Source organism: Acanthochromis polyacanthus, chromosome 23, assembly GCF_021347895.1.
Source record: "Acanthochromis polyacanthus isolate Apoly-LR-REF ecotype Palm Island chromosome 23, KAUST_Apoly_ChrSc, whole genome shotgun sequence".
NCBI lineage: Eukaryota > Metazoa > Chordata > Actinopteri > Pomacentridae > Acanthochromis > Acanthochromis polyacanthus.
In genome coordinates, this window is record NC_067135.1 from 15,541,533 (window position 1) to 15,553,778 (window position 12,246).

General features: G+C 41.3%; 1 protein-coding gene across 1 annotated transcript; it reads right to left on the bottom strand.

Moving 5' to 3' along the window:
- Positions 1–939: 939 nt before the first annotated feature.
- tnfsf12 (TNF superfamily member 12) lies at positions 940–10,062 on the bottom strand. The gene is made up of 6 exons (XM_022204416.2): positions 9,011–10,062; positions 7,575–7,656; positions 5,782–5,838; positions 5,609–5,632; positions 5,388–5,515; positions 940–4,427 (listed from the first exon to the last, which is right to left on the bottom strand). Exons 1-6 carry the CDS (start codon positions 9,182–9,184, stop codon positions 4,152–4,154), a joined length of 741 nt encoding a protein of 246 aa, XP_022060108.1. The 5' UTR covers positions 9,185–10,062; the 3' UTR covers positions 940–4,151.
- Positions 10,063–12,246: the final 2,184 nt, after the last annotated feature.

Genomic DNA, 12,246 nt, shown 5'->3' on the forward strand with positions numbered 1-12,246 from the left:
ATTTATGGACTGTCTTGGGTGAACGCTCTCTGAGATCAGGTCCCTTCAGAATAAATGTTAAAATGGAGGAGGATTTAACAGATAGCGCTGGAAATGTATTTAAACTAGTCCATGAAGGCCTGTACATTAAGATAAGGTAATAAGACTTATTTCCGTTTCACTAAACGATGTTTGTATATTTCTTTTAAAAGCATTCAAATGTAACAATCTGAAAAATCCACCCTGTGTTGAATTGCTCACAGCTCAGGTGAGCATAGTCCCACACACTGTATGATAAGAGTTCAAAAGGCAAGAAGGTTGTTTTCCATTCTGGGTGAAACACAACAAGATGTGAGACTTATTTGTTGCCCTATAAAAGATGTTCAGGCTAACATGTTGGCTATGAATTGTCTTACACATCCAGCAGACAAGAATCAACACCAAATTAATTTTGATCTTTGCAAGTCTAATATTCACCCTACTTTTGGTCTGCATCAACTCAAAATAATAACAGAAGAAAACAAAACAACAAAAATATGTGGCATCTAAATGAGCTCTCTGTTTACAAGCTGATTGCTAACTTTGCTTGTCTGGTGTTCAGTGCTGGCCACATATTGTACAATGGGCTAATTCATCGCTGAAATCATCTTTCTGTGGGTAGAATAGTGCTGATGAAAGCAGTGACAGTGAACCAAAACATTCAAGCTACAGGCTATAAAACCAGATGAGATGAGAGAAACTGCAAAATGGCATTTACCTGTCAGTTTGTCATTAGACACAACTTCACAGTAAGCAAAATGATTTGAGCTGCTGGTGCAATAGAAACAGTGAGTAGTGCAGATTTAACTTTACTGTTTATCCCGTCCCCTTTATTTAACAGTTAATACATTTTTAACAGTTTACCTCCTTTTATATTTCCTAGTTGCCTTTTTTCATCAAATAAAACTGAAAGTATAACAATTAAAATATTAAAAACAATAAGGAAAGTTTATTCAACATTTATGATGAGTGAGTTGAGAAGAAATAAAAAACAATTTTAAGGCAATGCATACATCATCATTTTACAGGCAACTTCTTCACAAGTCTTCACAAGATTTTCCGAGGTGGTAATAAACTTTGACATTTAGGGAAAAAAAGGAATCGGGGCAGGGAAGTGTGTACGGCTGTGTGTGCGGCGACGGGGGAGGGACAAGGCATGTTTTTCCTCAAAGGTTTTAAGCTATGTGGTTCAAGTTCAGATTCAGGAAGTGAAAATTTAGATGGCTGCCGCTGGTGTGTGTGTGTGCAGAGGACATTCAAGGGATTTTGTGTGTGTGTGTGCGGTGTGATCGGTGCTGACAGGGAAATATGAGGTGCACAGGGATGTGCAGTGGGGCGACTGAGACACAAAAAGGAAAGAGGAAAAAGACGAGGAAATCAAACAGGATGTAATGTCTACACTCTCAAATCGAGCATTTTTCCATTTGACAACACAAATGTTTGGCTCCAATTAAAAACACTACGATCGCTGCAGTAAAGTGCTGAGGAGAAACCAATGCGGTCCGTCCACAAAAACTACTTATAAACAAGAGTGGGAGTGCTGAAACCCACTGCTAGAAATACACACTGTTTGTATTGTAGCAGTGAATATTACAGAAAGCAGCAGCATATGAGAGAATAGAAGGAGTTTCATTTCCACAAAGACACAAAAGTATGGAAGTGATTGAGAAACATTCTGTATATCTCAGACAGATATATGAATCTTTGGAGTTAAAACACAAGCTTCAGTGTCATACCATTTCCCACTCGTTCCCAGCCAGAATCCAAATAACCAGAACTTTCTGGTTATTTTCTGAGGTTATCAAGGCGCACAACCTGGAACTGCTCCATTGTAAATGAATGTTGGATCTTTTCCATGTTTCTGCAAAGTAGTGCTTTGGTGTCACACAAGTGATTTGCAGTCCTAATTTCTGTCTTTTGTAAATAAAGTAAAAAAGAAGAAAAAAGTCAACCAAGCTAAGCTACATCCTTAGGGCAAGAAGACAGTGTACAGCCACACCAGCTGGTATGCTAGCACTCTCACAATAACAGTATAAATGCTGTAACTCAGTCTAGTGTGTTAGCTTTTGCTAATTAGCACTAAAAATCAATACAATGGAGGCTGCAACAGACTGATGTAACTCAGAGTTGACTTGTAAGTGTATATGTAGGTATGTGTGAAATAGCACAGTAATAAATGTGATATTTTTGAATTAAAAAGAGCAACTTGCTGTGGTAATTGCAAGCTAAGTAAGATTAATGCTAAGAGTGACAGCCATGCTAACAACTCTGTGAGGTTGTACAGACTAACATGCTGATGTGTGACAGGTATCATTTTTGTCATGTTGAACATGTTGGTGAGCTAATGTTTGCTAATGAATGTCAAAACATAGACTGTATATAAAAGATGGATGTAGCTACATTCACGTCAGCAACTGGTTAGTGAACTACCACTTTGAAGCACCGAATTTAACCGCATCTGCCCACCATCACATCCCTGGTGTGATGAGTGAGAGCAGATCTGACTAAGAACTCGAGAATATTACACAAGGCAATACAGTAGCAACCTGTCAATCACAAGGATCCTTTCACTAAAGCCAACCCTGATTGTCTGTTTCACTCTAAGTGGGACCATAATTTACCAAATGAGCTAAATAGCTTTATTGAAGGACACTTGAAACAATCGATTGAGACCATAAACTAATTAGGAAAATGTTGATTGAGGCAATAAATCAAGTGAGAAGTAGGGTCATTTTCTCATAGACATCTATATAACTGGCCTTCTTTTTGCAACTAGAGGACTCGCCTCCTGGTGACTGTTGGAAAAAATGCAGGTTTAAGGCACTCCATGCTGGCTTTACTGTTCAGACCTGCAGGGCTACTTTCACTTTCTACATACAGGCTAAGTATTTTAGCTAAGGCTGATGGAACTGGAGTTTTTTTTAGGTATAATGTCACACAATTATTGGACAGACTAAAGTCGTGACCTGTTGATGGACCCAGAAAGTGATAACAATTTATCCTGACGAGTGGTGTCTGAATGGGTGCCCCAGTATCACGGAAATCCATCTAATAGTTTTTGGTGTTTCCCTTTCTGGTGTTATTTGTAAGTAAATCATTTATGTAAAGTTCTTTACACTGTGTACTTGATTTTGAAAGAGTAAATTAAACTAAAGTTGTAGTTAAAGCCTCCCTAATTCTATTTCGACTGACTGATGAACAATTGTCAGATAATTTACAAAAAAAGCACAGAAGTGATGGTTATTGTGTCATCAAACAGAAGGAAGAAGAAAAGACAGAAAGCTGTATTTAAAGCGGTATGCTTTGCTTACTATAACTTGCATCTACTTTTCAAAAGTATACAAACATTTGACCATAGAAAAGAGAACAAATTCACATCCATGTTATTTAAAATGTTCTCCTTTCTTTACCAGCTCCTGACTTGATGCACATACGTAAAAATGTGACATATATCTACAAAGTTTGTTTTTTTTTAAAAAAGGCTTGCAGTAATTTCACACTCACTCATACACACTGCATTGTTGAGATCATAAAATCAGTTTAAACGAGAATAGTTTGATTCGTAAGATTTCATACACGCAGACGCTGCATTATATAAAATATCAATGACAAGTCATGGAGGCTTTTATAGTGTCGAGACGTTCACAGACGTGCTCTCAGCTGTGGAAGTGGAAGGTGCATGCACAGTTTTACTGTCAGTCTTATAAAGAGAGTGTAAGCACAATTTATTGCATGATACAAAGGCTAAGATGAACATCCAAGGAATTTTCTTTTTATATGGAGCTCTGTATCTACAGAGCAGCTTCCATCACATCTGTTCTCTCGGCAGACATTCATCGAGGCATTTTGTTCACTGTGGGTCTTGGTTTTAATCCAAAATCTGCGTTCCAAAACAGCCCCGCAGTCCAGAGAAAAATTCCATAACAGCTTCCACAAATGTCAGGTTTGTCTTTCAAATTAACGTCTTTGGGAAGAAGCTGTAGCATTATGTGATGCCTTGACTGCTTATGGCTGTTTCACCATGTCGAAAAAAAACCCTCTAATCCGTAGAAAAACAAGTTAATTTTGCTGCACTCAGATGAGTTCTTGTACGCGTGAAAAGTTTCCAACCCAGCTCAGTTGAGCACTGAGCCTCAGTTGACTCTAAAGATACTGAAGACGTGAGGCGAGGCCGAAGGATTGCCTACAGCGTGGAGCCTGAAGGACGAGCCTGTAATGGCCTGCAGCTCCGTGCCTTTGTCCAGTCGCAGGAGGCCGGACACCTGGCAGGGCTTCAGGAAGTGGAAAGGGTGCGGCCCAGCGGAGGGGGTCGTCCCGTATCCCTCCATGCATTGCAGCTTCTGAGGCCTCTGGCCGCTGGTCACCACATCCAGCTTCACATACTGAGACTGCTGCTCATTGAACAACACCTTAAGAGGCAGAGAAGGTCAAGAGATCTACATCAAGAGAAGTCAGCAGAGCCGCAGGGAGCCCTTGTTCCTGTGTTTTTCAAATAAAAACGAACCAGACTGCCTTGGGATTTCAAAATTCCTGCTATCAGGACGGGTTTTTTTTGTTGCTGTTTTTAACTCTATTTTCTTCAGGCTTCTGTGAGCCTAACAAGACGATGGTCTGGCGGCATAAGATTACCCAAAACCTGATATTCGCCTCCAGTATGACTGCTTGAACAAAATAAAGACTGCTTTTATAAACCCAAGACTTTGTTGATTCACCATAGCTGACAAAGATCTCATCTCATCACTGTTTCTCAGGGAGTAAGGAAGATAATTTTACAACAACTTTTTGGATAAAGGACATCTTACCTTGGATGTGCGTTTTGTGTAAAATCCTAAACCACACTTTTTTTGACAACTCAAACACAAATATTAGGATGTTTTCTAGAAAACCTTAGTTTCTGATTCAAGAAAACGATATCAAATATTAAAATAGTCCTGTAGACAAAGTTTGCTTGACACTGATACCTAGTCCTACTTGAAAATCACTTAAAATCAACAGGATAATTACTGGCAAACTGACGAAATGATAAAATGTTGCTATTTCCATGGACACATTTCATCCATACTGTGTGCTGATATCAACTTTCAAAATATGTTCTAGTTATTGCGCAACGTATAGCTGCATTAATAAAGTTTGGGCTGACTGCAAACAGTTGAAAAGGGCTTTGAGGTCAACGGCAGTGTACTAGAACATGCCAGAAAACCAAAACAAAGAGCTAAAAGATACTGAAACCGTTTGCAGCACTGAGGCGTTTGCAATAATTCTCTGCTGTTCTGCAACTCCTGTAATATTTCACATGGCCATTTGATCCATTATTTTAAAATTATTGACTAGTGCAACTAAATAAACTACAACTCCCAGCAGAAACTCACCTGGCAGAACAGGAAGTAGACACCCGCTTTCTCCACAGTGAAGGTGCCTTGCTCCTTGTTGTACCTCACCGCTTTACTCATATTCAACGTCCTTTCTTCCCAGCCCTTTATCACACCACCTTCTCCAACTATAGCACACACACACACACACTTCAGGTTATTCATCTCCTAGACTAAAGATTCAAAGATGATCCTCTATCCTTCATTTTTATGACTCTTACCTTGCTGAGAGGAGACTTTGGTTACTGATGGAAAGTAACAGAGATGTTGAAAGACAAAGAAAAGGGAAAGTCAATTAAGATTTTATGAGTGCAATCGTATAGGGGTATATGATTGAAAACACTTCAGCAGATGCTACACGAGATGGCTATAAGGGATCTGCCAAGCCACTTACTCTCAAAATGAGACGCCGCTTTCTTTCCATTTCCATTCCTCCCTCGCAGCGTCCCCCCTTTCGGAAGGCAAAGAGAGACAGAATATGAGTTTGAATGCAAAGAAAATAACGTCTGTGGGTTGTTTTTTTTTTTTTTTTTTTGATAAAACAATTATCCCCATCTGCATCTGTCTAATAACATGGTGTGTTAATTTGCTACCATTTAGACTCAACCTGGCTAGTTTTAATGCGGTTAACAGATGGGCAAAGGATTTCCTTTCACGTGCTTCAATATATTTCCTTAAACTGTTATTTTCAGTCAGAAGCGTGTGCCTCTTTCATTTTTTTTCCTGTGGGGGCTAATCTTAGAGCCAGCTGGTCGCAGTCATCTAGAAAATACAGAATACAGAGAAAGGATGGAAGAATGAGGATGGGGGGCTGTGTTTGTGTGAGTGTTGAGGAACAAAAAAAAAAGATGGACAGAGGAAAAGTGAATAAGAAAGCATTAGAGACATGCATAAAAGACAAAGTGAAGGTCTAGAAGGCTAAATAAGAAAAATGAAGTGCTGGAAAAAGAGAGTCGAAAAAGGTCTTTGGCTGCTCTGTGACCTAAAAGAGTCGATTAAGAACAGAGTGAAGCAACAGCTACGGCCCCTGCTCAGATAAATACAATAAATAAAACACAACACTAAAAGGCCAGTGCTGAAGAACGCCTGCTCTTGTTACTCACTAAAGGTTTATTTTAGCCCCACAATTTGGCCAGCAGGGAGCGATTTCAAACACTGATACGACTGGAATACTCTGCGTATGAGCTGTGAAATATGTACTTTATGTTTCGGGACGGAGCACCCAAACACCGGGGCCCCCACATCATTCAAGAATATTAAGCTCCTGCTAAAATAACTCACAGGTGGGTGACCCTGTAGACTTAGGATTTGCTATGGGCGAGCATAAAGCCCTCAGGCCGGCCAGATTTTCCTGACTTAAGCTGTCAGTCATGAGGAGAGAACATAAAAGCAGTGTCCTGCTGAAACGCTGCACCACGCCGGTCAACTTTCCACAAACTGGAAAAAGCTGTTTGGATTTTTTTTTTCCATTGATAGCCATGAATTTCTGAACACTGTTTAATGCGTTTTGGAAGACAAAATCAGATATCCGTTACTAAAGAAAAAAAAGTTAGTATCTAGAGGATATCAATATAGATATTTTGGAGAGACATGCTGGTCTCTAAATGAATCCTTTTGTCAAATTTGGACATCCATCCCTCAAGTGCAATCCAGCACGAAAGCGTCTGAGGGTTCACTCTCGGACAAAACGTGAACAATCGAGCAGTCCCATGATGGTGACGCAAGCAGAAGCTATAAATACTGCAATGATAGGTCATCAAATATCACTGCTTTCACAACAAATCATAGCTGTGTCAGTCGTGTGCTCAGGGCGGGGAAAAAATCAATTTCATTGCCCAAAAGCGTGCAACAAGGCCTCACTCCCGCGCCAGCTGGTTTTCTGGGCTTCGAGGCCGTTCTGGTCAGACCTGTAATTTCTGAAACAGTCATCCAGCTGCCTACTTTTCCTGTGTCAACTTTTAGCAGCGGGTTGTGCCTGCGGCCCGCTAGACCTGACCAAAGTGGCATGTGGGCCAAGACTGGCCAGCGTTTGTGTTAAATGTTCTTCCCAAAAAAACAACCGAGTGCAGTTGGTAAGTATATTGTGTCTGTGGTGATTTGGACGGCTAAAAAGCACAGAAACTTCTATACATTGGTGGTGCTGAAGTTAAGAAAATGCAGCTCTGGCAGACTTTCGATTTGCAATACCGTCTCTCTTGACTCTCTGCCCCACCAGCAGCTCTCTCTTCTCCAGAATGAGCTGAACAATGGCCTTCCTCTGTGTATTGACCTGTTGAAAGAGAGAGAGAGAGAGAGAGAGGAAAAACCACACTATTAACAAATGTCCAGTTAGTTTCTTATGACTTTTTTCTGGCACCGAACCCACAGAGCCACAGACGGCCTCTTCCAGTCAGCCAGCCACATAAGCAAGGCCCGTCTTTTCCAGCATCCTGCCCCTGCTGCCTTTAGATCTACCATTTCCTCAGAGAGACTGGTTGCGACACCTAATGCATGTTTTTAGTGCTTTACATTCCTCATGTCTACCCCCCCCCCCCCCCCTTTTTTTTGGAGAAAGAAATGCATTTTGTGCAGGTAGCAAAGTTTGAAATCCTTGGCTTGGGGCCCACTAAATGACCGAAGGAGGTCTATATCAAGTTAAGAGGAGAGCTAGCTCCAGGAGAAGTATGTTTAAATTTACTGCTACTGTGGAAATGGAGGCAGAGAGTTGCACTTCGCTCTCCAGACGTTCACTCACTGGCTCTCATCAGGAGTTGGCGACCGGTCAAATGGACAGAACAGGGCCCCTTGGGAACGGCTCCAGCATCAACACTCCACGTGTCCAATTTTGGGGTGTTTGTGTGTGTGTGTGTGTGTGCAGGTCTGTCAACATGATACACAGCCAACCTGTCCTCTTGATCTGAAATCCAGTGCAACCTGGTTTTGTAAATACTGTGAAGTTCAAACCAGAAGAATTTCCATCAGCTCCTTTTGGCTCCTTTTAGGAAAATAATTTGCCTTGTGATGCAACCCCGCATTCGCTGCAAGTGCAAGAAGCTTCAAAACTGCACTTTAGCTCGAGATTTAGGGCTATTTTCTTGCAAGTTCAACTCTGATTTCAATCTAGCTCATGCTGTCATGTGCATGAAAAGTGGCCATGCAGGCTGCAAATGATTTACACTTGCCACACTTTATCATCCAGGGGCTGCTGCAGCCTCAAGGCTCAGAGCAGTCAGTGGGGTAGAAAGTGCTCATACGCCAAATAGTTGAGGCTTTCCAGTAAATTGAGATAAAACTGGAGCACAACAGGCACCAGAGTAATTAAACATGGCGGGGGGAGACGGAGGGGGTGGATACGAAAATAAACTCCGCACAATTTCACTGCGCTTATTGGTATGTAATAAAAGTGCCAAGCGGAGAAATGGTGCAAGGGGGGCGAGAGAAAAGCGTGGAATTGCATTTGTCCATATATTGTACCTCCCGCCAAGATTCCCGTAACCGCAGCCACAAAAGAAGTTACATAACAAACACTTGAAAGTCTGTCAAAGTTGCAGGCGAGTAAATATTATTGTTGGGACAAATATGCATGCTATTCGGAGGGGGGATGTTTGTCGGCTGGGGTGCTTTAAAAAAAATGTTCTACAAACCTGCTCGAGTCGGTCCTGCAGGATCTTGAAGGACTGAGACAGGTCCCGAGTCTGTCGCCAAGTCCACGCCGTGAACAGCGCGCTGCATGCGGCCAGAGACAGAGCCACCAGGGCCAGAGAAGCCCAGACGACCCGCAGCTTGCGCACTCTCCTCCTCTGCAGAATCCGATGCATATTGGTGCAGACTTGCGCTGCTACTCACCGCCGCAGACCATCCGAAATCCCCACTTCAACTCCATTCCAGCAGAGCATGAAGTCCCTCCAAATGCACTACAGTCCAAATGCCCATTTTGGGCGAGAAAAACAGACGACGCGTGTGGACAGCCGAACTTTACAACCGCCGCTTGGAAGGAGCGCAGATCTGCCGTTTGATTTGATCTGACAGATGAGTTTTAAAGCAGCAAAACATCCGATCCTTTCTCCACTCAGATCACAGCCGCAGTCCTCCTTGTGTGCAGGCCGTCTCCAAACGCAAGAAAACTGTGCAGCGAGCGCACATCAACTGTTGCATCCTTCTCCTTGTGATTCGTTGACTCAGCTCTCTTGTCTTCCCTTTAAACAGCGTGCTGGGGGGTCAGTCTATTAGACAGACAGACTGAGCACACATGCATTCACAGACACACGCACACACACACACACTGCTGGAGGTGAACTTTGCGTGCGCCCTCGCCGAGCTCTGGTGTTGTGACAGCGGCTGGCATCCGCCGTGGAAACCGACGAGGTGCGCACCAGGAAAGCTTTCGGAGTCGCACCGGAGCTTCCGCCGCTTGTCAAATCATTTTCATCAACTTGTAGCCTTCGAACGATGTGCCATTCATGTGTGCAGTAGTACACTTTGTAGCCACACGGTGGCGGTAGCGGCACACCAGACTGCTCTGGCAGGAGATTTGAATTTCCACTGTACCGTCAACAGGTGACCCCTGGAGCAGTGTGGGATACAGTTTCCATTGAGAAAATGATGATAGGTGATAAAACAAACAAAAGAATACAAACCTATAAATATATGCAAAGTTTTAAAATGTATTTTAATGCTTTTGGAGCAAAAATGACTGATTTTGAGTACATTGAAGAATGGAAGCCATATTTACAATATAGCTGAGTAAGAAAATAAAGATGTACACTACTGTTAAAACATTTGGGGTCAGACAGTTTAACACTTTTATTCATGTGCTAACCGAATTGCACAAAGGTTTTCTAATAATCAATTAGCCTTTCAACACCATTAGCTAACACCATTAGAACACAGGAGTGATGGTTGCTGGAAATGTTCCTCTGTACCCCTATGGAGATATTCCATTAAAAATCAGCCATTTCCAGTTAGAATAATCATTTACCACAATAACAATGTCTACACTGTATTTCTGATTCATTTAATGTTATCTTCATTGAAAACAACACTGATTTTCTTTCAAAAATAAGGACATGTCCCCAAACTTTTGAATGGTAGTCTATGTACACAATAAGAAAGCTGGATTGCAACAAAATATTAAAAGTCAAAGTTAGTAAAATAATACAAACATTACTAAAGAGTATTTCAGCTCTAAACAACAATTGAGTCACTTTCAACAAAAACATCTGGAAGTAGAATAAAATGAAGGATACAGGTTATTCCAGGTTGCAGGTGCACAGTGAGTAAAACTAGATTTCCCAAGCTTCTTAAAAACAACTGGCACCTGCAGCATATTCCAGTCATTTGAGTATGTTTGGTGAAAGCCCGCATTAAAAGACATAAGGGGGTAAAATAAACAGTCAGAGCCTTATATGTAAATAAAACCTAGTGTGTATCACTCCTTACAGAGGGCCTCCCAACCTCAGCATACAGCTCATAATTATGAGTATTACAATTGTGACCAGTATAATCTTAATGCAGGATGATCCAATGGCTTAAGAGTTGCTGCTGATCCATTCATATACAGAGAAAAGTTGTCTCATCAAGCGTTTTTAAAATGATGGTGATGTAGTTTACTCACATGGATTGGTGGTTAATTAGTGATTCTGAATTGTCCATAGGTGTGGAAGTGAGTGTGATTGTTTGTCTCCATGTGTAGCCCTGTGATAGACTGATGACTTGTCAAGGGTGTCTCCTGGGATAGACTCAAGTTCCTCGCGACCCTAATGAGGGTTAAGTGGTGTATGGATAATGGATGGGTGGATAGTTTACTCACCAGACAGCTTTAAACTTTAAGTCCTGTAATAGATCTAAAGCTATGGAGATCCAAAACTGCCAAAAATGTCTTTATTTCATTTTGATTTTCGCAACTAAAACAGTGTATGATAGCTTAATACAAAGCAGCAACATCTTCAAACTTCTTGTCCCAGCTTCCTTTCTCAGATTGTTTCATTTGAATACTTTTTAGAGACTTGTGACGGTACAATATTTGGCAAGAATAGCACAAATTTAGTTAAAAGAAGAGAAGAACAGATGCACTTAGATGTATCTTGAAGCATCCTGTCAGGGTGTCAACCCTTAACTTGGAAAGCACTGAAACAAAAGCTATCTCTTAAGGTATACTTAGAGTATTGTTCATTATAAATAGCTATGGTGTAAGACATTTATTCATTTCCCTGGTACCTTTTCTACATGCCAGGATACCACTGAACTGTTAAATTTTAAAATTCTTTGAAGGGGTTATGCATGCAATATCTTCTTCTCCCTACCTTTGGTTTTTCATTGCTACATTTCCTTACAGCCGTAAACCATCAGTCAGTAGATTAGGAGGACGCTATCAGCAGGAATGTGCATTGCCTGTGTACACGTGTGAGCTTGGACATGCTTACATGCGTACATGTGAAAATGTAAACACCTTTCATGGGGGTTGATGGATTTTGACATAACAGGACAAGCAAAAATTTGATCCACAGTCCCTACAAATGAAGATGAAATACTCAAACAAATGTGAGAATTAAAATCACATTCACATTTTTAAAAACTAGATCAGTCATGTGGAAAAAGTATCTGCAGGTAACTTCCATCCACCATCAGAAGGAGATTGTACAAATCTGACCTGTGTGAGAGGCATGCCAGGAAAAAAGTCTTTGCTGTTCACAAAGAATTTTAAAGCAAAGCTACAGTTTGAAAGTGAACATGTTGGCAAAGAACTGGCGTTTTGGAGTAATAGGCTGTGGACAGATGAATCAAAGATATAGTTATTTGGCAGCAGTAACAGCTGGAATGTTTGGTGCAGACCAAAGACAGCTCTTCAGTGTGAAATGGTGAAGTACGATGGTGGAGATGT